General features: G+C 46.3%; 1 protein-coding gene across 2 annotated transcripts in view; it reads left to right on the top strand.

Annotated features, from left to right (window-relative positions):
• Positions 1 to 26,642, top strand: part of DHX57 (DExH-box helicase 57) — a 1,970,484-nt gene that overhangs the window by 1,258,516 nt on the left and 685,326 nt on the right. For both annotated transcript variants that reach the window (XM_069607794.1, XM_069607793.1), the window contains exon 15: positions 10,804 to 10,977. In XM_069607794.1, coding sequence (XP_069463895.1) covers positions 10,804 to 10,977 — 174 coding nt within the window. The remainder of the gene's footprint in view (positions 1 to 10,803; positions 10,978 to 26,642) is intronic.

Genomic DNA, 26,642 nt, shown 5'->3' with positions numbered 1-26,642 from the left:
TCCTTCTCTAGGTCCCCTTTTGAAGATAGTTGAATTGTATTTCTCATGATCTTTAAAGATATGGGTCCCATGGGCTTTATGCTACACTGTGAGCCCTCCTCTTCTCCCCAGTTGGTATCACTTCCTGTTATGTCCAAGTCACTATTTGGTTCTTCCTCAGGCCATCTCATGATATCATCAATCTGCTCCCCTTCCGATACTGTATATGTAGATAGGTCCATCAGATCAATCGGTCCTCATCCTCTGCCTCCAGTTCTAGTATCTCCTGTTCGTTGTTTGTCTTATGCTTTGTATTTTTCTTATCGTTGTCATACATTTTTGGTTTATTTACAACTGGGGTTTTCGTCGGGGTGGTCTTTTACAGGATGTTTAAATTTCGAATGAAGGTGCGGCTTCCATTTGATTTCTGTTTTGAAAAGTTAGCTTGGTTTTTAGATTTCTTTAGAGAGATTTTTTTGCCATTGGTCGATTTAGACTGAGTTATCTTCGTTTTCCCTGTATTCATTTCCACTTGTGTTGGTGCTGGCTGAACTGTCATCAAGATTGCTCTGGATACCAGTTCTAAACCCTTCTACAAAGACCATCTTCAAATGGTGTTTACCTAGCATTGTGGTGTGGTCTTTTAGTCCATCCCCCATATTCTCATATAATTTCATGAAGTGGGCCACTGTGGCCGCAAGGGTTGACATCATCCTAAAGTCCAGATCTTTCAACCTTTCTTGACAGGGCTCGATATGTTCTCTAAAGGAAAAATCTTCGCCAGTTTGCAATGTCATTGTGGCACATTCTTTGTCCTTATTACTGGTGGTACTAGGTCTTCAGTTGATTCTTTTCTTCCTCGTTTTTGAGTACCTATTAGAATTCTTTATAATTCCTGTTGGGTCAACTAGTGAGGGGCTTGTTATTATTACCTTCTTTCAGTTTTGACCTTTTGTGAAGCTTACCAGCCATCATAGAGTTCTCCAACAACAGCTGGTCTGGGATTCCCTGGCCCCCCAGATCTTGTGTCCCCACTGTAAATTTTACAGGTGCAGTTGTCATTTGATCGTTTTTTTCTTGTTGTGCCCATCTGATTATATTATTTCGGGGAGTCATACCTCCTCCTCTACCCCTTAAGTTGACCTTTGGCACTATTTTCCGAGGGACCTGTGCACCAGCCCTCCTTGACCCAAACGCATTGTTTGCGACTGTCAGGTTGGGCCACAAAGTAGGCTCTGCCTCACATACAGTATTTGTTCGACTAACTGCTTGTACTTCATACAGCGTAGTCATGTCCTTCATTTCCTCAAATATTGCATTCTCCAGCGTTGGATCTTTCATGGATTCACATGCTTAGAATATTCCCCGTCGTCAGACTGGGAACCCTCGGTACACATATATAGTCGTTTCCTATAGGAAAAACTTCCGACACTTGTGTGTCCTATCCACATCTACGTCCTCCCCGGGGACGTCCACGCACGCCCCATAGGACGTAATGGTATAAAAGCCCCGCCCCCGCGGGTCCCGTCAGATTTCAACCGTCTCCAAAGATAGTGGGATCTCCTCGCGTAGTCTCTACTTTCTAGGCTATCGTTGAAATTACTCGCTGGGTTGACCGAACGACACTCTAGGTTTTTTGGTCTTACCAGGATGTCGGGCAAACCTCTGTTTCGCCCGTGCGCCACATGCGGATTGAAGAAGGTTTACGAGGGGGACGGCCATCTAGATTGTATTTATTGCCTCCACCCTCACCATTCCGCAGACCAGTGTGAAATATGTAAGGGTTTTTCTCAGAAAACCCTGAAAGATCGGAATCGGCGGCTGGTGTCGTGGTTAAATGACGGGGCGGGAGCATACTCTCAGTCGGAGGTGGGCTCCGTGCGAAGACTCGACCGGCGGAAAGGGATGTTCCACAAAGCCACTCTTCCAAGGACTCTTCAAAAGAATCTTCGAAAAAGATACCATCATCATCATCGTCGAAAAAACAAGGAAAGGAAGGGCCAAAATCCTCCTCGGGCGATCCTCATAGATCTGCCACGAGTAGAGAATCGGATAAACGCAGGGAGAGCACCGTTAAGGCGGGACCGCCTAAGCCACCTGCAGGCCCACCGTCGACGACGACGAACCAGTCAGTGTCCTCACTGCCTCTGACGCAGTTGGTTTCCCCCGTCATCAACCCGATGACGACGGCGACGATGTCCTCGTCGACCGAAGTTCTGGCCTGAAGACCAGAAGTTTTTGATATGGGGTTGCCGGACACGTTACTGCAGGAACAAGCAGTGTCGATTTCCTCGAAGGAAGACGACGGTTTCAGGATTGCGGGCCCGGAAGACCTTGGGCTACGAGCCAAGTCGCCATCAGGAGCAACCTGCTCTCAGGTGTTTACCAATATTCCAAACTCTCAATCGACCCTGTCCATGGAAGTCCTGTCCTCCTTACACTTGCTGCTAAAATCGTTGGATGAAAGGCTTCCACCTGTGGCATCGACCCCTCCCGTCGACGAACCCGGCCCGTCACACCGTCCAACCAAAACGATCGGAGTTCCGGTGACTCCAGTAGTCCAGGAGGAGGGTGAGCTTTCGGACTCTTTATCTGACCGTGGATCAGCATCGGCTATCTCCCTGTCTCCATCTAGGGATCCATCCTGGGTTTCGGATGTGGAACTGGAAACACCAAAGAGCCCCACTCACCCATCGCCACCAGACGATATTGGCGCTTTTCATTCAATGATGGAAAAAGCATGTAAGGAGTTTGGCCTGGCCCAGCAGGAGGAGAAAAAGGACTGCTTTCTATTCGATCATATGGGTAAGAATAGACGCTCAATATTCTCAATACCCATTTTAGATCATGTCTGGAAAGAGGGTGTTCAAACCATGCGTCACCCGTTTTCTGAACCGGCCGTCAAAGGCCGCATTGAAAAGAAATTTAAAGTGCCAGACTCTACCCCGAAGTGTCTTTCGTCCCAACCTACACCTGATTCAGTGGAGTCGGCAGCGGCAACGAGGAAAGCCAAGGCTCAACACAAGTGCTCTACCCCTCCGGATAATGAGGCAAGGCGCCAAGACGTGTTTGGTAAGAAGGATCTTTCCGTGGGTGCTGCAACTGTGAAAGCAGCCAACTCTCTGGCTATTGTGGCCAGGTACGACAGGGAGATGTGGCACAGACTGGCCCCTATACTGGACCACCTTCCGGAGGAACATAGAAGAACGGCGATGTCTCTGGTACGAGAGGGTGAAGAGGCGTCGAATCATGCTATTAACATAGCGGTGGACCTGGCAGATTCGGGTTTTAAGCAGATAAACAACAGAGTTGTTCTAAGACGCCAGGCTTGGCTTAAGTGCACCAACTTCAGACCCGAGGTGCAGTTTAAGGTATTGGACATGCCCTTCGAAGGTGACCTTCTTTTCGGAGAAAAGGTGGACGAGGCCTTGAAGGGCATAAAGGAGGATTCGGATACGGCACGGTCGTTGGGTGCTCTTCAGGGTGGTAAACACTTTCGATCCTTTCGTCCCTTTAGAGGGGCATCTGGCAACTCAAGATTTTCTACACCCAGGGATAGATCCTTCGGCAGATCGGCGTACCCTTCCCAAGGATATAGACGAGCCTCTCAAAACTCAAGCAGGCGCAGAAACTTCCAGTCCTCCAAGAGACGACCGACCTATTCGTCGTCGACGAGCAAACAGAAAGACCAGCAATGACGGAAAGCGCTCCGTTCTGGGAGGAAGAGTGTCAAGCTGCGTCAAAGAATGGGAAAACATCACAACAGATCAGTGGGTGTTGGACACAGTGAGGTACGGACATTCTCTACTATTCAAATGCAAACCTCCGAAGTGTCCACCTATACCCCTACCCCAACCACATCTGGACAATTTGCTGCAGGAAGTAGCACTTATGTTACAGAAAGGTGCCATAGAGTTAGTCCCTGCATTGCAGAAAGGCCAAGGGGTATACTCGCGGTGTTTTGTGGTAAAAAAGCCGAACGGAAAATGGCGTCCCATTCTCGACCTACGCGACCTCAACGAGACCTTACAGAGCCAGAAATTCAAAATGATCACGCTGCAGGAAGTGATCAGGTCTGTTCAAGTGGGAGAATTTTTGGCATCTCTAGATCTACAGGACATGTACTTCCACATCCCTATGTGTCAAAAACACAGGAAGTTTCTGAGGTTCATGGTAGGTCAGACACACTACCAATTCGCAGTGCTCCCGTTTGGTCTCAAATCCTCCCCAAGAACGTTCACAAAATGTTTGGCGCCCGTGGCAGCCTGGCTGAGAAAGAAAGGGCATCATGTATACCCGTACCTCGACGACTGGCTTGTGAGGGGATCCTTCTCGGCGTCGACCAACGACAGCGTACAGGCTACCTTACAGCTTCTGCAACGACTGGGGTTCGCAGTGAACTTCGAAAAGTCCTCTCTAAGGCCATCAAAGAACTTAAAGTTCTTGGGAGCTCAATTCGAAACCCAGTCGGGAATAGTGAAGCCTTCCCTAGACAGAATGTCAAAGATCAATCGGCTGACGAGTCAACTAAGTCTACATGGCACAGTCTCAGTGAGAAAGTATGTGGCGATCCTAGGTTCCATGGCTTCCTGCATCCATCTAGTAGCCAACTGTGGATTGTTCATGAGGCCACTTCAGGAATTCCTAGCGGACAGATGGAAGCAGTCCACGGGTCGGTGGTCAGACAGGCTAACCGTCGACGACGACGAAATCATCCGAGCCCTCCAATGGTGGAAAATCGTTCACAACCTGGACAGAGGGGTTCCTCTACAAGAACCCGAATTTCAGAATACCATCATCACGGACGCATCCCTGACGGGCTGGGGAGCACACATGGACAACCACCAAACCCAGGGCAGATGGTCTCCCACCGAATCACGCCTACATATCAATGTACTGGAACTGAGGGCAGTGAGATGGGCCTTGAAATCATTCCTTCCACATATCAAGGGGTCGAGAGTGAGAGTGCTGACAGACAACACGACAGCCATGTTCTACTTGATAAAACAAGACGGCACAAAATCCAGGACCCTTTCTGTGGAGGCTCAAAAGGTATGGCATTGGGCTTTGAAACACAACATATCTATAGTGGCTCACCATCTCCCAGGAGTGAAGAACGTACAAGCGGATTCCCTGAGCAGGAGCATGGCTCAGATACACGAGTGGGAGATGGACACCATTCAGCTGCAAAGAATCTTCAAAAGGTGGGGTCACCCCTCAGTCGATCGCTTCCCAACGAAAGAAAACAAGAAATGCGAGCAGTTCGCGAGCAGATGGCCTCAGAAAGGATCCCTAGGGGAAGCGTTCTCATTCCCGTGGACAGACAAGTACCTGTACACCTTCCCTCCGTTTCCCCTTATACGGAGGACAATACAATGGATTCGCAGATACAAATGCCGGGTCATTCTGGTGGCACCGTATTGGCCGAGACAACTGTGGTTTTCCGACCTACTACACCTGTCGTTGGAACAACCGATAACTTTCCAGAAAGTTCCGAATCTCCTATCCAGGGACAAGGGAACGGTGTGGCATCACAATCCGGACAGCCTCAACCTGACGGCATGGCTCCTGACTTTGCAGAATTTGGCAATTTGAAAGTCTCGTCGGATTGCCGGAAAATTCTACAGGCTGCTAGGGCTCCTTCCACTAACAAGTCATACATATGCAAGTGGCGAAGGTTCTGTATGTGGTGGCAAACACAGCACGAAATACGGCCTTGGGAAGTAACTCCTGAACAAGTTTTACCGTATCTTCTTCACCTAGCAGAGAGTGGGCTATCCTCGTCATCCATCAAGGTGCACCTGGCGGCCATCTCAAGGTTCACGAGAAGGAGACATTCCGCACCGTTATTCAGCGACAGACTGGTAAAACATTTCATGAGGGGTCTCTTTAGAACTTTTCCCCCTACGAAGCGGTTCCCACCATCGTGGAGTCTAAATGTGGTGTTGGCGGCTTTAATGAAGCCTCCTTTCGAACCAATGTCCTCTTCATCCATGCAGTTCCTATCGTGGAAGCTTGCTTTCTTAATTGCCATTACGTCAGCTAGAAGAGTGTCGGAATTACAGGCATTAGTCATAGACCCTCCATATATGAGATTCTTTAAAGATAAAGTGATACTATCAACTAATCCTACTTTCATCCCGAAAGTACCGACGGTCTATCACAAGCACTCTACCATTGCTCTCCCTACTTTCTTTGCGACCCCGTCGTCGACGGCGGAAAAGGCTCTTCATACGCTCGATGTGAAAAGAGCGTTAAAGTTTTATCTGCAAAGAGCGCAAGAACTCAGAACTACCAGACAGCTGTTCATCGCATATGGTCCGTCGACGAGAGGGAGGGCAATTTCCAAGCAAGGACTGGCTCGGTGGGTCTCGTCGGCAATTGCTTTTAGTCACTCCAAGGCCGGGAGACCCCTACAAGGGCACTGTAGAGCCCATTCACGAGATCGACAGCCTCCTCCGCGGCGCTATGGGCAGGAATTCCTCTGACAAACATCTGCCAGGCGGCGGCGTGGTCAGTCCCACACACGTTCACACGCCATTACTGCCTGGAAAGGCAGCATGCGGATGAAGTACAGATGGGGAGGGCAGTGCTGCGCCATCTTTTTCAATGAGGTAAGCCAAATGGTGAGACTGTTGTCTTTTACCTTGCCGATGTTTGGTTTTTTCCTTGATGTGTCGCCTTTATATATATATATATATAGAGATATATGTATGTATGTATGTATTATGAATATGTTTATATCAGAAATATGTTACTGCTTACGGGCATATATATATATATATATATATTTGGACTGGGAGTGGTTTGTTTTGTAATGTATGTTGCATTGCATTCTCACCTCCTTCTTCTAGGATACTGCTATCCAATCTATTCTAAGCATGTGAATCCATGAAAGATCCAACGCTGGAGAAAGGGAGTAGTTTCTTACCTGTAACTCCATTTCTCCAGCGTTGGTATCTTTCATGGATTCACATGCGCCCACCAGCCTCCCCGAAATGCAATGTGCAGGATATGTGCATAAACAGGTTTCCCCCTTTCTTCTTTGGAGGGGTCGAAATCTGACGGGACCCGCGGGGGCGGGGCTTTTATACCATTACGTCCTATGGGGCGTGCGTGGACGTCCCGGGGAGGACGTAGATGTGGATAGGACACACAAGTGTCGGACGTTTTTCCTATAGGAAACGACTATATATGTGTACCGAGGGTTCCCAGTCTGACGACGGGGAATATTCTAAGCATGTGAATCCATGAAAGATACCAACGCTGGAGAAATGGAGTTACAGGTAAGAAACTACTCCCATCTGATTCGGGCCAGAAGTTGCATTTGTTTTGCTTCTCTTTCTCTGTGTGAAAGAAGAGTCTGGAGTAATAATGATCTTCTTACTTTTAGAAATGGCACTGACACTAGCTGTGTCCGACCTCACTTTCTCTCCGGCCAGATTTGGATTATTCCAGTCTGCGCCGTCATTTGTTTCGCTGTCTTGACTTTTTTGCTCGGTTCTCCTTCGCCGACTTCCCCGCTTTCACCAGATACTTTCACAGCGCCGTCTTCTACAGAACTTACAGTAGAGCTTACCATCGCATAACCGCTATTAGTCAAGGTCGGTGAAGTGAACACCTGTCACTGGGCGTTTGCAAGGGCTCAATAGCAGAGAGTGTATCCATGTAAAGCGGTGTACTAGCAGCATATGCAACTTCAATTTTAAACGGGTAAGCAAGCCAGGGAATGTCTCCACCATCCTGTGCACTCTGCAAGGAGGGGTGTTTACTTGCCTCTCGCGATGCACTCACCATCCTCAGTGTGGATATTGAAGCTGGTGCTGCTTTTTACGTTACTCTCGTGGCAGCCTTCATGCTTCTTTTGGCCATGGTGATCACTGCTTCTGGTAGAGTAGACAGTTGCAGTTTCACCGGGCCACTAGACGCTTTGTCCTTCGCGTCCATCTCCATATGTGATGAGACGACACGCGCTCAGCGCAGACTTGGCCCAGACTGGCAAGACTGCTCTCGCCTCTGCTCTCACCTCTGCGTTGTGGGCTGGTTTGTTCAAGCAGAGACACTGCCTCTCTAAAAAGCAAAAACATCAAACAGACTGGTATCTGAAACGAGCAGCAGAAAAGGCTCACCTCTGCTCTCAGCTACTTTTTATTACTGGGCTCTGCTTTGAGGCCAGGCAGGATGGCCTCCTGTACTCCGCATCGGCCTCCGTGGATCTCAGCTCTCACGCTGTGTATTTGCAGTGCAAATCTCTTAGATGGTCCCCGATAGTACGGACACTCCTCATTCCTTTTTATGTTTCTGGGGAGGGCACCTGCGCAAAGAATCGGAAAGTGGAGGTCCTGAGGTTCGAGAGAGCATCAATCGGGGTGCTCTCCTCTCGGTGGCCATTTTGGAATCCTTAAATTATTATTTTAAGGCTCAGAATATCAGATGTTACTGTGACGCAATTGGTTTAATCGTGGAGCACAATGATGAGGCCATCTATTTGAAACATTGTGTAAGTTATTTTAAAATGAAAATGAAGATGTATGTACTTTTGTTTTTATGTTTTGTTTTTATGGAGAAATCTGATATAAATAAAGAATTGGTTGATGACCCACATCAACTCTAACCTTCATGTGCTGTGGGAGCTACAGGGTACATTTAATGTAGAAATACAAGCAGTACAAGAAGCATAAATACTTCAGACACACCAGAGCACAGATTCTCTTGAAGGCACATCTGATCGCTCCAAAGACATCTCTTGCATATTGGCCGGCATGAATGGGAGAGACTGTGGGGTGCTCAGCACACTACATAATTGTGCAAGCAGAAAATTCAAGATGGCAGAGTCTTATTGTTTTGGTCTGCAGAAACAAGCAGAAGGTGGAGGGGGGTTCCAAGCATGACAGAACATCTAATGCACCATTCAGATTGTAGAAACCCAAAGGAGGCACGCCTCAGTTCCATTAGGCCGGACGGAGTCTGGGAGGCGGCGTCCTATAAAATAAAGTGATGGCAGAAAGGAGTGGGAGTTCGGAGAAGAAGCACATTTGAAGACTGTTGGTGGAGAAAGAACAAGCCAGAAGGCAAGGGATTGCAGAGGTTAGAATAGGAGGTGGAAGGAAAGGGTTAAAAGAGTGGAGATGAGTGTTGCTACAGAAGGACGTGGAAATAGAAGGGTGACCAGATGTGGAACAACATCAGAGGAAGGAGGAGTGTGAAGGGAATGGAGAGCAGAAGACGAGGAACATCATACAGAGAAAGGAGGTGGGTAAAAGGTGTGGAAAAGAGGAGAGGAGGTACCACAGAAGAAGGAGAGAAGAGAGATACAGCATAGGCAAGTAATGCTAATGGGAGCAAGGATATGTTAAAGAAAGGTGTGTCAAGCCCTAAGAGGATTGAGCAAGTAGCTATGTAGAGGAAAGGGAGGTGGACCTTAAGTCTGCACAGGTTGAACTTAAGTGAGGTGGAGGAATGATCATGCAGAAAAGCATTGAGGAGGTGCAGGCGACTCTGCAAAATTGAAGAGGCGAGAGGGAATGTGCAGGTGAAGCTGGGGAATAGTGAAAATAAGAGCAGGGGAATATGAAAGGCTACCTTACGTATGAGCATGTCACGAGACAGCAAGGAGGAAAGTGGGAGTAGGATATTTGGCAGTAGAACCATGCCCCTGAGATTAGAAGGTGGTCAGACACCCAGAAGAAAGCTTGTGGAAAGTGTGAGCTGGTCACTTGTGTGGTTGAGACTGTGGGGCCTCTGAAAGGCTTTGGCCCTGTTTCTCCTTCAATGACGATCCAACTAGCAAATGTAAGCCAGACCTCGCCACCTAAGCATAAGCCATTAGAGCAGACAAGCAACCAGGAACATTAAGAAAGAAGTCTTGCAGCGCTTTATCCCCAGGACGTTGAGCGACACTGTAGAAAGGCCCGGATAATTAAGGACTTTTTGGTAGACATTTGTAAACCTGAAGGAGTTGACAAGATTCTGTGATCTTGTTTTTTGTGTATGTGTGCTTTTTGTGGTTTCCTTTGCCCAACCTCGTAAACAACCCAAATAATAATACTTTGCTAATTTACATGGTGGTGTCTTTTGCGGAGTCCACTTGGCTTTTTGACAGGAGTTAAAGCAGCTCATGGGTATCTGGCTTCACTCAGCAGGTGGTACCTCTGGGGTGAGCTAAATACATAGCATGATTCAAATCTAACTTCAATACGATATGTAAAAACATTTTATATTTGACCTATGATGATTTAGATGTCTGCTAGATGCTAGTGCTCCTTCATACACATTCCCCCAACAAATACACATTTCATTTTGCATAGGTATATGTGTAGGGTATCAGATGGCTTGAGTGTCAAGTAACTTGTAGAGCTAACCAGGCTCTTTAATACTAAAAGTAGAAGATGAATAGGACCCTGCACTTTCCATCCCTGGGTGCTAATTGTTGTTCATATTCGAGTGATGCTTTGTTAAATCACGAATACACATTTGCATGCATTTGGTAACATTTGAAAACGCTGCTAAAAATGTCTCACTAACACATTCTAAATAGCACAGCCCCATAGACCTAGTGAACAAAGCTCAAAGGGTTGCAATGTTGAAATAATTACCATTGTGTTGGAGAGCATGGGGAAATCAGAGGGTTACTGAGGGAGTGGGCCGTGAAGAATGATTCCCGAGAATGGACAAAGGGGGCAGAGTAACATTTTCAGATTTTATTGAAAAAAACGTTTTTCAGAAAGATGTTTTCGCATGGAACCCTGAAATCATGCAAAATGGAGATGTATTTGCTTTGTTGAAAATGCAATGACTGTGCTTTGATTTTTTCCCCCCTCTAAGATGTGTTATTTATCCACTTCACTCGTCACTCTCCAATGAAGAGCAACAAGCAGTGTTCCTAAAGCCTCCTACAGGAGTCACCAAGATCATTCTATCTACCAACATTGCAGAAACGTCCATCACCATTGATGATATTGTCTATGTCATTGACTCTGGAAAAATGAGGGAAAAAAGGTATGTGACTAACACAAAAAGGCTAATCACTAGAATCTGTCCTTTTCAAAAATGTTTTTTCCAGTGTTTTAAGCATTTGTAAATTCTAATTGAGCATTTTAATGCGGAACCAGTATTGACCAAATAAATTGGTCTTCATGTCTATATTGGGAAGCCTTTTGCATTCACAGTTGTAAATATTTTTCTGTGTGTGGGGGACAGGGATTCTACCACTGCATAGTATTAGCAGAGCGGACATGAAGTGAATGGCCATTGCATTTCAACTTCGTTTTTACACTCCCTTTAAATTTAATGTAACGCTCACCTGATTCCCACAGAGGCGCCGGTCTTGACTGGGTGAATGCCGTATCTTCAAAGGTGATGTGTAACACACGGTTGGCTCTTTGGGCTGGACCTCTGTGCACTGTATGTCTGACTCGATGAGTAAGATGTCTGCAGATAGAAAATATGGGATTAATGAACTGGGGTTATTGGGTGCCTCTCTCCTCTTCCCTTTCTCTTCTCCTGTAGAACCCCAAAGGTTAACGCCCTCACCTTAGGTAAGTGAACGCCGAGCTCTCCATCTGCTTCGGGGCAGGGTGCCGTAACCAGTTCCTTCACTGGATAAGGGTGCAGGCCTCTTGACCTCAGAGGACTGCTGTCCGTCGTCAACTGCACGAACGGTAAGTTCTGGGCGCTTCAAATGTCTTAAAAGTCCTTTGTAATGATATATCTTGTTTTGCAGAGTTCCAGCGATGGCGGATGGCGGGCTGATGAGAGTTGAGGATCGAACCCGCGTGAGGAATAGAAGCGCCTGGAAGCACGTAGGTAAGCGCTTGTAGCCTGCTTCACGATGCACACTAACTGTCCCTTTTATCTTGCAGGTACAAGTTCGGAGCTTTAGAGAAGCTGAAGGGTGCTGGAATACCCACTGGATTCGGCGTGGGAAGGAGTAATGGCACGTGAGTAATAAAGTTGCCCAATGTCTTTAAACGCATCTTCTTTTGTCTTTCAGATGCGGGATGCAGCGCCGAAGGCCTCCGGAGCGTGCAAAGAGCTGGTAAGCTTTTCTTTCAGATGCCGGAATGCAGCGCGAGGCGTTGGTGACAGCCGATGGACCAGGTAAGAGATGCGCTGCCACTGAAGACTGTAGTGCTAACCTGTTCTTTCTTTGTCTTTACAGGTGCTGCTGAAGACTGGATTCCAGGATGGTAAGCCTTTGTTTCCTTAGGCCCAGGATCAGAAGCAGAAGACACGATGAGCGTTCTGCTGCAGAGAATGCAGAATAACACAAAGCAAGATTCATCCATCGGGTGTGGTTTAAATAGCCTCCTGTAGTGCTTAGGTCTCTCCTTCCACAGCCACGCCTAGGTAAGAAAAGAGTTCCTGCTTTCCAGAAGAGTTCCAGTGTTCTGAACCTAGGGAGTGGCTCCTGCCCCACCCAACAGGAAAAGTAGTCCCAAACAGAAGAGGATCCGGGGTTCAACTGGCAGGTAAGTAAGCAGCATGGTCTGCTGCAGGTAAGTCCACCCAAGCATTATGAGCCCGGCGCTTCCAGCGCTGGGACTGGGCATCTTTATGAGCCTGGTGCCACTGGCGCCAGGACAGGGTCCAAAAGGTCCCAATTGGGACTGGCTGGCACTCGGAACCGGGGTTATGGGTCTGCTTCCAAGGGAGTCGGGCAAGTCCTGATCTTTTGGAAGCAGAGATCATGACATTTAAGCAGGATAGGCAACGTTCATTTAAAAATAATGTTTTTATTGATAATTTGAATATTTGTATGTAGAAATAGAAAATCACAGCAAAGAAATGTGTCCACATACAAGAACAGTATCCCATTCAGGTAGTGCGAAAAATGACCAATACAAAAGCGTGGAAGAGCCCCACACAATTTCTATACATGTGGTAACATAGAATGAGAAGTCTGACCAGGATTTTAAAGTTTTGGCTATAAATTTGTATTGGGTATTTCATAATCCTATCTTTTATCTCTAGAGTTGGTTTTTCCCTACCTCAACAAAACTAAAACTTTGGTCTGTTGGGAAGTGTTGGATGTCCAAATAAAATGTTACCGTCCTGGTCCAAAGTTCTAAAGTATCCCTAGCACTGAAACAGAAAAAGTCCTAAACAACAAAACCATACCCTAAAAGAATGCCGCCCATCTGCGGGGTGGAAAGGTCTATGGCTAGGAGAATGCCTCCTTTCTCTAACTTTTGAGCTTAGACCTTGATTTGAAAGTCTTTTTATTTCATATTCAGTTTTCTCGCCCCTTTTCTGCTTCTCCTAGATTCCCTTGTTGAAGGGGTTTAAGTATTTCACCCCTTTTTGATGAAAAAAGAGAGGGGAGGGGGAAAGAAGAGTTTATCTTTGGGTTATCCAGTGTTAACACAATAACAGACAAAGATCGACTTGATCAAAAGACCAACTCCTAAACGTGAGTTCTCTTTCATGGGTCAGAAGTTCCCAGTGGAATACGGGAACTTTGGCGTTTGCAGACGTTTGCTGCATGGGGAAGGGATGCCTCTATGCTGTCGGAGACAACTTCGAAAGGATGCTGGCTTCTGCTTATCTGGCTTTTTCGATTCCCGGTTCTCCAAATTACTAACCTGAGGAAAAGAGTTCTTATCCCAACCCAGGAGAATGACTCCCTTCTTCTGGGTAGAAGGCTCTCAAAGTTCAGGTTTTACCAAGTTCCAGATATATCACGGGACTAGGAGAATGGCTCCCTTCTCCTAGTTTACACCCAGTTTTCAACAGGTTTGCCTTGTGTCAATTGTAGATTCTTCACCAATTCTTTAAGTTCTCTCCACAGATTTTGTATTATATCCAGTTGAACACTGTCTTTCAATGTGCCCCCACTGGGATGAGGGAGAGCCTCCCTGAGCTCTTCTTGACTCTTCAGCATTTTACCAATATTCTTCAAACAGCCCCACTGGGACGAGCAAGGGGGTCCCTGAGTCCTTCTTGACTCTTGAATACTGCAGTCGTTTGGAAATACCCAGGGAGTTGCCTCAAAAAATGAACTACTTTTCTCTTTTCTCAACATCTCAAGTTTTCCCAGCCCCCTCCTGGAGTTATGGCTGTTCCTATTACCTTCTCTCTGGCAACTCTCTGCCCGTTTCACCAGGGGTCGCAGATTTATTCTTTCACTTTCTTCTGCTGTTCTTCGGCCTGCTTGACTTCACAGTATGTTACTGTTGACGGTCTGGTTGCAAGTTCCGGACCAGATGGCCCAACCGTTACAGGTCACGCACCACCACATTTCCTCGTACTTGCCATGCAATCGCCTATGTGGCTCCTCAGTAGGCTAGTGTTGGCGGTCTCAGCTTAGTTGTTGGACCGCACGGTCCACCCACCACAGGTCACACACCACCACACCGACTCCCAGCTTCAAGGTTATCGACTCTCAGCGGACTGGTGAGGCGCTTTCCTGGCATCCCTAGGTTTGTTCTCGTCACTCCACACTGCTGCTTCCATACAGTCTTCGATCGCCCTGTTTCCAACTCACAGGCTTTTTGGCACCCTCCTAGCTCGCCAACATCTCCTTCTGGATGTCGCTATCATTGTCCTTTACTGTTTAGCTTAAGTAGTTTGGATCGCCCCTGTGTAATGTCAGTTTGATTGACAACAGCTGGTTAAACACTCTTCACACTTGACTGTAGCGTTCTCTGGTTCTTCTTCGTCCTAGCACCTGTCATAGTTAGACTGACTGACTGACACATTACAGTAGCGCATAGTCTCAGACTTTATCATATGTAAGGAAGGGTTCGATTTTGCTATTACCTTGTGGGGTTGGGAGATAAAGGGGCAGTGTCTCAGATTCACATTCTTGTCTGAAGGAGGGGAGTTCCTCCCCATGAGATCCTCCCGTATGTTACCACCCCTCGGGGCACTTTCGTTTAGTGGCCACCCCTCCCGAACCTCATGGAAAGGGTATCTTCCTTCTGGGGAATATACGAGAAAGATAACACGAAAGCGAATTTACCCCTCTAAACAATGCAGAACCACCTCTTGAGGCAATGCGAGCCCCCACCCAAGGTCTCTTGCTCTGCTGTGGACAGAAAAATGCTCAAAATTTACATATTTTAATCTTTATACACCAAATAAATACAATAAAAACATAATAAAATATCTTTAAAAAACAATGCATGATTTGACATTTTCAACCAGCATCAATTGTTTTAAAGATGATAAAGCAAGGATATATCTAAATTAGATGTAATCATCTTAACCAATGTGTGAGGTTGGTAAGGACGTGCGGGATACATTTGATGAAGAAAAACCCCTCTGTTATTTTTCCTTAGGTTGGTCGACACATAGTTGTGTTTCTGGGTCTTAAAACTAAAAGACATAATTGATTGGATCTAATTTCCGTAATCAGTTGAGCCTATCTTCAGGACACTCTGTTATGGCACAGGCTAGTCAAAAATCGGCACAATGTATAGAGGTCATCTGATGGCCAAGCTCTAAAAATGAAAAATAAAAAATGTGTTGGTAATAATCTAAAAAACGAGCATATACTCTATTCTCGGTGCGGTGGAAAACTTCACTAACCTTCAATTTCTTTGTAGGTGTGTGAGGATTCAAATTTTTTCATACCAACGACCAAAAGTAGTCAATGAGTGGAATTTAATCCCATCTGAAAGAAAAATAGTGAATGTGATGAGTTCTCTTTAAAAATGAGAACATCTCACTATAGTGTTCTATACAATAATCTATGTCTGAAAGAGATGTTTAACATCAACACCTTTACTGCAACAAGCACTTGCATAACTAGCTACAGTTGTCAAACTGCATATGCAGCGAAACATGTGATTTTATCAAAATATCCGTTTAGCTATTTCTGATTTTTTGTACCATGGACAATGATACTGGGACCTTCTGGTAGTCACCCTATGCCTAACGGCATAGTCAGAAATACATTATCTACCGCCTTGTTAGCATTACATATCAGCAATGTGGTCAAAAATGCATCCTCTTTTTTACCTGAGAATTATAAACGTTTCCCCTGTGTTGTTTTATTTATCAACGTTTGTCGGAAATACCCTGGGCACACGATAGCCTTCAAATGCAGCAACCATTGTTTCCGCGTGTGCTGCCTCGAGCGGTCAGTACACCATGTCCTGATATCGCTGAAAAGAACTGTAACCCTGTGCTGGAGAAGCCCAGGTGTGTGTTGTGCTCAGGAGTCCCGCCTTGTCCTGTGCTAAAAACGTGGGGAAGGGGAGACCCCAGCTATACCATCCTAACTTATCTTTTTGGTGAGCACTTCTTTCTTTTCTGGTGAACATTATCACGCACTATTTTGTAACTTGGCAGTAAGGGTTGGCAATAGTTTTTTTTAGCATAGCTCCTTTTTATTTGACAAGATGCCACTAGGACTGCCTTATTATTATTTGATGGTTGTAGCTTGCTCCCATCTTAGATTTAGGTTTAGATTAGGTGTTTTTCCGACCCATTTATACAGTTTAATAAACACCCTTGAACTGTGATCACGTGTCTGTCTTTACAGTTGCCACCATGAGTTCCTTACAGTAATGATGCCTTCTTTCTAACAATTTGAGCTCTGTTAGTGTGATTTATCCTACAGATGGCATTGTTGTACCTTGATCTTTCTATCTTGACAAGCACACTCTTCACTGCTAGATTTTCAGTTCCTGCCAACTTCTGACTTTCATTATGATACGTTTGGATGTACTGCCTAGGAATATAAATTGTTATATCTCTTTTGAACACAGGCTTGGGAACTCAGCTAAGCTGTTTTGTTTTGACCAATCTATGTGCATCGTCTTGGCCTTTAGCTCTCGGGTCTGATATCTTTCTTTGGGTTACATGTGATTTTAACAAATTAATAAATGAAGAATGCATTTATAACAAACCTAAAACAACAAAAACATTTTTTTTTAAATGTCATTTTTATTTGTGGGGTCCCCCCCATCCTCCCATTTCCCTATGTTTAGAACCCCACCCCAACACCTCCCCACCCATTTTAACTACTTAACACACCCCACATATGTTTTTTTTTAAATCGATTTATCTTTCGTTGTTTTAGGTTTGTTAAAAATTGTATTAGTTATTTTCAATTCGTTAAAATCACTGCATACCCTTTCTTGGTTACTCTTTCATGATTTCACTACCGCAATTCAGACCTGGGAAGATGCTCGTCCCCTTGCCTTAACCAATCATTGTGCAGCATTCAGTCTTTTGCTCTGGGAAGTTGTAACTTGGGATGTGTGTATCTCTCCGCAAGGTTCTAGCTGATGTTTTCTGCTGGAGGGGTGGGGTTTACATGCTTAAGGATAGTTAACTAGATCTCAAGACCTACATGTACACTGTATTCAACTAATGTAAAGGCTTACCGTAATTCATTTTCATTAGGAATACTCCCATGTTTCCCTAACTAATGTTAAATGATGCTGTATCTATTTAAGGACACACGGTAATGTTAATCTATAAGGTGTATGCATTGTTGCTTACTGAAGCATGGCTACTGGTGCTTTGTTGAGCCAATGCAGGAAGGCCTGGGACTGCTTACTTCTACGCTGTGTGCCTTTTCAAAGTGACTTTCCAAGCTTGTATTTTCATGCACATTTAGGTCATTGGATATCTTCTCCAATATTACTGTACTCCCCAACACTCTAAGGAGAATGTTATGGAATGCAACCAACCATGTGCAAACTGTTTGAACCCTGCCCCAGAAGGGACTACCATCCGTCAAAAAGGGAATCTTTTTGAAGGAAATAAGATATGGCGAAGAGAAATGGCCAAAGTATGTGTGGAATACACAAATGGGCTTTGAAAAATTTGGTTTGTAGAAGAATGACAATTCTGAATGTAGTGGTTAATAAAACATTTAAGAAAATCTTACTTGTGGTTGCCCAATGAATATCTAGCAGGGTGCAAATGTTGAGTATTGTATCAATCCACTTGTATTGGTTTTTGAATTACATAATTTTCAAGTTAGAGAGATCAAATAAATATTTTGAAATTGTATTATTCATAAATAAGAGGAAAGATTCCTGAAAAAGTGGGCTCTCTTGCGAAGTCACCTGTTTTGATTTAGGGACTTATTGTGGGGTAACCCAGGGCACTAGGTGCTTCCTCATATGTGCACATTTTGGGCCAGTGAATGGGGCACCTCTAGCAGACAGCTGTCACCTACATAAACTTAACAGCTCCTCGCAATTTCAGATAACTGTGTGGCAGAAATCCCAAAGACACCACCTTACCCTGTGACTTTGCACCCTGTACAGCAACATGCTTACAACAAGGGAATCTCAAATAAATCCTGGCCTTATTCAAACCCTGCAAACTTTATGTGGCTGTAATTGTCAGTTGCGCACAACAAACACAGCGCATTTCACAAGCGCTTACCCATTGTAAAGGTACAACCACAGCTCTGCTTCTGCAGTGGTGTCTGCTCACTCACACATTGGGGAGATGCAATAGACAGACCCAAGATGGTGGATGCAGATTTTAAAGCATATTTGTAACAGCTCACATAACCGCTGAGCAAAACCAAGTAAATAATGAGGCACGTGGAAACACTCTGCCCAAGCCTAACCCAGGCAGGTGGGGGTGGGATCTTGGATGAAGGGGATTACCAGGAAGGAGGCATTGTGGGCAGTTGTTGAAATAGAGGAGTGGAGCAGAGTTTGGAGCGATTTGGTGTCAGAGAGACTGCTACGAGGGAGAAGCTAGTGGAGAAGATAGTAAGAAATTGAGGAGATTGGAGACGAGATGAGAGGAGAAAGGGGAACAGCAGGTGGTAAAACGAGGAAAACAGCAGAGGTGGAAAGGAAGAGAGCATTGGCAGAAATGAAGCATCCAGAGGCAGCCAGAAAGCCAGTGGAAAGTGAAAAAATGGGGAAGGTTAGAGCTAATCAAAGGAGGAAGGTACAAGTGACCACACATTGCTAAAGGTAGGAGGTAAGGAGTGAAACTCCAAACTGAAGATACTGAACCCATGGTTGGCGGATGAACAAGCATGTGTCGGAGCGATGAGGGGTGAGGAACAGTGCAAGATCAGAGAAGCAGGGCAGAGGGATAGACTTCAGGACTACGAGACGGAAAGTGATCCGTCTCTCAAATGCTTACATCCGTGGAACCTGAGCCGGAAGCTTGGGAATGGCCTTCCTTACCCCCGGACATCTAGCTACAGCTACTGCTAGACCTCGTGGCAGAGAAGCAGTGGCTGTTTAGTGGCAGGAGGTTGTAATCTTTTAACATCACGAGAGATGACGTTGAGAAGCTGTTGCGAAGCTCGTAAAGCGATTGGGTGCCAGGGAAGCAATGCCCCAACAAAGCTTAGTGAACATTTAGAGAGACTGTTTATAAATTTGAACGATCCAAAGGAAGAACGACTGCGATTCAACTGCATTTGCTTTACAGCGTCCATTTTAAAACTGGTAACCCTTGTGGACTGTTGGAGGAAGTTTTGTTTTGCTTTGAACAATTATTCTCTCCCAAGAGAGAGAATAGGAAGGGGGGAGCGCAGCAGTCTTTGATTGGTGCCCTGCCCAGGATTTAATTTGGTTTCCTTTTCTTATGAAATGAGAAACAGAGAACCAAAGAAAAAATAGAAATTCTTGAACACTAAACATCTGTTTGGTGTCTGGTCTGGTAGTGACCATGGTGTGACAGTACATATTAGTAGATAAGGAGACTAGGCTAAAAGAATCCCTTGAAATAAAATGCCAGAAGATTATTTTTCTCAGAGGAAATATTTGTCTCCAACCGAAAATTGTATACAATTCCATCTCAAATACTTGGGTCATATTTGTATCAATATTCCTCTATTTCAACACCCTATTAATTTTTCCTAATATGTAATTTGTCAAAAAGGAAGTCTGTATTTCCAATTAGCACCCGGGCACGACACCTCAGACAATCGGATTGCTCATTAGGAAGGCATTTGCCATTGGTTATGGCCTATATTTGAAGTCCTCAAATCAGCTTTCCTCACTGTCCAGCCTCCCTCTTCCTCTGCTGTGAAGAAGAGTCCTGCCTCACACTGTAAGGGTAAGGGATGGGGTGACCGAGGGGGCCTGGCGCTACCACCCGCTACGTTAGTCGTGACCCAGAGATGAGGTGGAGGAGATCCCATGATCTGCCCTACCCTTCCTTGGTTACATGGCAGGGACTTGCCACATCAAACCGTCAGTGAGCTATGTCCCATTAAGGGTCCTAGAGGCATCATGCAGGTAGATTCGGGCGTGGCAGGCTGACATTAGAGCTCCTGATGTAGAGTGGCTTACTTTGAGGGAAAAGGTGATTATCTGGCGGAGCGTTGGGACATATAACGCAGAAAGCTTGTGATGTACGCAGCTTAGCACCTCTGAAAATGCCAGAGTGCATGTGCAAATATCAAACCTAAAATGGCACTAAGTGCAGATACCAGCTTAATTCATGGAACACCGTAGGAAAGGGAATGAACCCATAACTTTGAACAAACGCGGCTCGCAAATTCAAATCCACAAATCCTGTTTGTTAAACACCAAACACCTGGGAAATATGGAGGAGAGATATCTCGAAGAAGACTCCACCCTTTAAAACGTGCAGGGTTTGGATGTGAAGGGTGTTGGAATCCAAAAGAAGACTATTTCAGAGGGTGGGAGGAATGGAGAGGAGGTGGCTGGTTTGACAGTGGCAAGCGGGGGCATGTGAAGTGTCACCAGGAGGTGGTAGAAAAGGAAGCAGCAGTGAACTGTCAGAATGCGGTGGTCGGGCAACCGAGGATGCAGAAAAATATCAGGAGAAGGCATTAAGACAACTTGGATTAGCAGGAGAAAAAAAGATCAAGTGATGGTGAAGTGTGAGAAAAAGAGACTGCATCAATACTATAAGGATATAGGGAAAAATATCAGGATGTGGTCATGAGACAGATGTAGGAAGTGGCAAGAGAAAAGGAAAGATACCAAAGACAGAGACAAGGGTGGTTTGGGAGGTGACGGCAAGAGAACAGGAGAAAGTGGTAGGATCACAGGAGGAAATAGTAAGAGCAGATGGATGTAGTTACACAGTCAGAGGAGGAAGCAGTGAGTCCACAGTGAGAAAAGGTGGCCAGACATCAGGAGAAGGAGAAAGATATTTGTCAGGAGGAGTTGATAAAAACATTGGTGAAGAGCCGGAGGTGAGGAGGTAAGGCCTGGACAGGTTCTGACAGTGAGGGAATGTACCCCAGGTATTCTACATGCCTGTTGAAACAATATGCTTGACGGCAGTTGGTACAAATACCTGGTGAGGTGACAAGGAGGTAACAGGAGTTCAGAGTGTGTTGCAGCCTAGTACTGGAGTGAATGGGGGAGCATCTCAGAAAAATAAGACTGTGTCAGAGATGTAAAGTGAGTAGCCAGAGTGGGCAGGTTGGCCCTAGCAAGAACTTCCCCAGATTAGGGCTTGAAGAACCAGCTTGAAGAACCTCCCTTAAACCCAGCAAAACACCTTTGGGATGCTCTGTAGTTTCAGCTTGGTTACCCGTCTCTCTTTCCAGTGGTCACACAAATCCGGTGAGACTCTGCAAAGGAAGAATGCAAAAAGCTCGAGGTTGAGTAGTGGCTCCCACCACTCGTCATCGAGGAAGTCCAAGAAGAGGCACTATAAGTCGGCCACTTCGACTTCTTTGTCTCACTCCTCTACTGAGAGGGCTATATCCTGTCCCACAAAGGCCTCCACTCCTGCCGAATGGGAAGCATTCAGGTTAAAAATGCTGAACATTTTTGAAAAACAAAAACCCTTGTCAAGCCATGCGTCTACTGCACCTTCTAAAGCTGGTAAGGAAAGGTGTCAGGAACTGAGATCCACGTAGACTAGAATACCTCTGTCCCCAAGTACCAGTCAGAGAGAAATTAATAGACTCGCTGACCGGTTATTGAGGCCACAGGTGGTGACAGGAACAGCAAAACTCTGGGTCCCGGATTACTGTGAGGGAAAAAACAGGCAAGAAATGTTAAACAAACACCAACCGTATCACTAAGCCCCAAGAGATAGAAAACATAAAGGGTCCTACCAATAGGTGTCAGCTGCTCTCTCCAGAAGTCTAGATGAGGATAATGCAGTAGTAACCTAGTGGCTACTTGTACTAGAAAACCATGGGAGGCCACCAGCAGGGTAAAGGGGAAATGGGGAGTTTCCTGAAGGGAGAGAGGGGTAGGTCCAGGATGGGTTCAAGGCAGGGGTGGTGTCCAGAATCCAATGACCAAGAAGTAAGTACAAAGGCAATCCAAGTTCAGGTTCAAAGGCAATCCAAGTTCATAATCCGAGTCAGAGCAGTTCAGAGAATCAGTCCAAGAAGAGGCGCCAAATCCAAAGGGTAATAGCAAGTAGGAGTCCAAAGAAACAAAAGCCAAGGTCCAAAATCCAAGATCACAGCAGAACCAAAAAGGAACGCCACACGCTGCAGGAAAAACAGCTGAGAAGCGTAGAGTGCCGTTTCTGGTATCCTTTTGTACTTCCTGTTATTGATCACGTGAACACGTGTGTAACGCATGCAAGGAAACACATGGTCAAATCTGGTGGCGATGATTGGGGGCTGAGGGATCATGTGGCATGGAAGACAATACTGAAGGCAGAAGGCCCCACCCCCAAACACGTGATCGTCTCCTTCGTGATGCAGCGACTGTGTGGACAGACTGGGTTGCTCGCCGTAATTGCCAGGGCAACTGCCAGGATCGGAGAGGGCAGCGCCGCCGACCAAGACCCCCCCCCCCCCAGAAGTGCCTGGGGCACGAGTGCGACCCCATGCTGGAGCAGGACGAGGTACGCGTGGGCAAGCTGGAAAGGGGTAAGCGCATGACAGAGCCCCCCCCCCAAGGGCCCACAACCCCGTGGGCAGGAAGGATTGTCCCTAAGAAAGCGGGAGACAAGGAGAGGGGCATGCACATGAGAAGGAGGTTCCCAGGAGCGTTCTTCCGGTCCGTAGCCCACCCAATCCACCAAATAGTAGAGACGCCCCTTGCTAAAACGAGAGCCAAGGATGCAGTTGACCTCCTATTCATCGGGGGAACCCTGCACAAGAGGAGCAGGGGGTAGGACAATACGTGTAGCTGATGGACAGGGCTTCAAGGGGGGGGCATGAAACACAGGATGGATACGCCAGGCAGCAAGCAACGAGACACGAAAGGCCACAGGATTGACTACTTTGGAGACACAGTAAGGCCCCACAAAACGGGGAAGTAGCTATGACAGCCTGGGACCGGCAGATGTCTGGTGGAAAGCCAAACACGATCGCCAACAACATAAGAAGGGGCCGGAGCTTGTTTCTTGTCTGCTGCTAGGCGCATTGTTTCCTGTGATTCCCTGAGGTGAACCAGTGTCTGATTATGAACGTGTTAGAGTTCCTGTAAACGAGAAGAGACAGCTGGTACTTGAACAGGAGAAGGCGACAAGTCAGGGAAAGGCAGGATTCGGGGGTGTTGACCATACAGGGAAAAGAAAGGGGAATAACCGGTGGAGGAGTGTGAGGCGTTGTTATATGCAAACTCAGCTATGTGCAGGACCTGGTACCAGGAGTGTTAGTGTTGTAAGGTAAAGGCAACGTAGGTAATGTTCCATGGTTTGGTTCACACGTTCCGTTTGCCCATTTGTTTCTGGGTGGTATTAAGAGGAAAACTGTGTCTATCCTGAGAACTGAGAACCCCGGTCTGATATATTAACTGAAGGTAAACCAAAGAGGCAAAAGAAATGACGAAAAAACAGATTAGCAAGAACAGGTGCTGTAGGAATACCGGTGCAGGGTACAAAACAAGCCATCTTGGTGAATGAATCCACGACTACCCTAATGGTATCAAATCCTTTAACCCTAGGCATATCTGTGACAAAGTCCATGGTAATCGTATGCCAGGGCGGCAGTGGTAATGGCTGTAATAACTCAAGAGGACGCCCCTTTCGGTTCTTACATTGGGCACATATGGAACATGTATTCACATAGGAGATGGTGTCTCTATGCATGGATGGCCACCAGCACCAGCGTTGTAACAACGAAAGGGTGCGTTTCTGTCCCGGATGACCATTAATGACCGCATCATGGGACCATTCTAATGCTTGGGTACGAGTGTCAGGAGTGGGCAGGAATAATTTGTTGATAAAAGGTAAACCGTCATTTATGGCCGCATCCCATTCATCTATCAGTTCCGGGTGATTGGATGTCCACTGACGAATGGAGGATAACAAGTCAGTAGAGGGTGTGCAAAGACAAATAACATGCTTGGAATCGAGTAGGATATCGGGGAACACTGGAAGGGAAGACCTCCCCGGGAAGCGGGACAGGGCATCCGCCTTCCCGTGCATAACACCGGGGCGGTGTTTAATGAAAAAATCATAGACTGGGAAAAAAACAAGTGCCATCTTACTTGGCAACTGTTTTTACAACGGACGGAAGCTAGATCTTGGTGGTTGCGGTGATTGTTATATACCGTTACTAGGTGCTTTGCCCCTAGGAGATGGTGTCTCCATACTTGAAGGGCGTCTTTTACCACCAGTAGTTCCTTCTCTGTCACCTTGTAGTGACTCTCTGCAGAGGAGAACTTGCGGGAGTGGTAAGCTACGGGATGTAATAAACCCGTGTTGGTACAGACTTGGGACAAAACTGCACCTAAAGCATAAGAGGCGGCATCTGCTTCAATGATGTAGGAGAGTTCGGGATTCAGGTGCTGCAGTATGGGAGCCGAAATGAGCACCGTTTTGAGAGCAAGGAAAGCCTCTTGTTGTAACGGGGTCCAAACAAACGGACAGCAAGGACTGGTGAGTTTGGTGAATGGAGCAGCGATAGCAGAAACCCCCGATATAAACCGCCGGTAAAAATTGGTGAAACCAAGGAATGATTGGAGCGTCTTCACCGTAGTAGATACGGGCCAATTTAGAACAGCACTGATTTTAGCTTGATCATGGACTACCCCCCGGGGGAGATATGAAAACCCAGGAACTCCACCTCCTATGCATGGAACAGACACTTCTCGGGTTTGGCATATAGCGCATTAGAGCGGAGTCGGGTAAGGACTTCCCGAACATGTCCCACGTGTTCAAGTGAGGAGGAAAAAATCAATATGTCGTCTAAGTAGACTACGACAAAGGTGTCAATGATGTAATGGAATATAGCAGCCATAAAGTGTTGAAACGTGGCAGGGGCATTAAAAAGCCCAAAGGGCATGACTGTATATTCAAACAAACCATTGCGTGTGCAAAAAGCCGTTTTCCACTCATCACCCTCTCTAACACGGATTAAGTTATAGACACCCCGTAAATCCAATTTAGTGAAGATCTTGGCATGAGACAGACTATCAAGTAGCAGTGAGATGAGAGCAATAGGGTAGCGATTTTTTTATAGTAACTTGATTCAAAAGTCTGTAGTCAATGCACGGATGTAAATCGCCCTCCCTTTTGGGAACAAACAAAATGGGGCTAGTAGCAGGAGACTTTGAGGGCCGTATATGACCTAACCGGAGTGAGTGCAGTAGATATTCTTTCAAGGTTTGTTCCTCGGCTAGGGATAGGGAGTAAATGCGCCCACAGGGTACAACCGCCTCAGAGACAAGGTCGATGGGGCAGTCGTTGGGTCTGTGCGGGGGCAAGTGCTCAGCAGAGCCTTTATCGAAGACCTCCAGAAAGTCGTGATAAGCCGAAGGTATGTTGGTAGTAACCACACCTATTACATGACCCAAAGGATCAAGGTCCATGGCTTGAGGTTCATCCAAAGACAATTGTGCCAACGTCCCCAACACTTGAGATGGAGAGACAAAACCAAGGGAGGCAAGCAAACAGTGTTCCTGACAATGGGCCGACTCAAAGGTCGCTAAGCCCCGAGACCAGTCAACAGTGGGATTATGGATGCACAACCAAGGAATACCAAGGATGAGTCTGAATTGCTGTGTTGTTAAGTCTAATGCAATGTTTTCCTTGTGTGTCCTGTATCAGTAATGTGAGGGGTGCTGTTTGCTGCCTGATAGGTCCGGATACTAGAGAAGTACCATCAACAGCATTTACCGGCTCCGGGTGTTTTTTGTTCTGTAGAGGAAGATTGAGAGAGGCGGCTAGGGCAATGTCCACGTAATTACCAGTAGCCCCTGAATCAATGACCAATTGTATGGCATGTTTCACATTATCTGCAGAATACAACAGGGCGTCTAGCAAAACGGACCTTGTGGGGTTTAGTGGCAGGAGTGTTGTGCCGGGGTTTGAATAAGGGCTCGTCCGTTCCTCCGTAGCTAGGGACGAGCCTTCTGAAAACCTGTTATTTTGGTTTGAGGCTGCCTTGGGCATTCTTTAACGAAGTGTCCACCCAACCCACCATAGAAGCATGCATTGGCCTTCCTCCGTCGTTCCCTTTATGTGGGAGAGATCGGGCTGCGTATTCCCCCTATCTGCATAGGTTCACTAGTTGAGGCAGGGACTGTGGTATTGGAGGAAAACGAGAGAGGTGCACCATTGAGGTTTTCAGCTCTTCGTTCTGTGCGTCGAGCGTCTACCTGAAGGACTAGATCGACAAGATCGGGGTCATGAGCCGGCAACGCGGAACCACAGCCAGGGCGTCTTTCATATGATCATTGAGACCCTTATAGAAGACCACAGCCTTCTTGTTTTCTGGCCAAGCCGTTTCAACAGATAATTGGTTAAATCGTGTGATGTACTCAATCAGGGAAGTCTTCCCCTGAGTTAACTCAAGGAGTTCCAAATCACGGGTCTGTGCCTTA

This window comes from Ambystoma mexicanum, chromosome 4q (assembly GCF_040938575.1).
Source record: "Ambystoma mexicanum isolate Mex_15411 chromosome 4q, UKY_AmexF1_1, whole genome shotgun sequence".
Lineage (NCBI taxonomy): Eukaryota > Metazoa > Chordata > Amphibia > Caudata > Ambystomatidae > Ambystoma > Ambystoma mexicanum.
The sequence above is the reverse complement of the archived record's forward strand: the minus strand, read 5'-3'. Positions and strand labels throughout refer to the sequence as shown.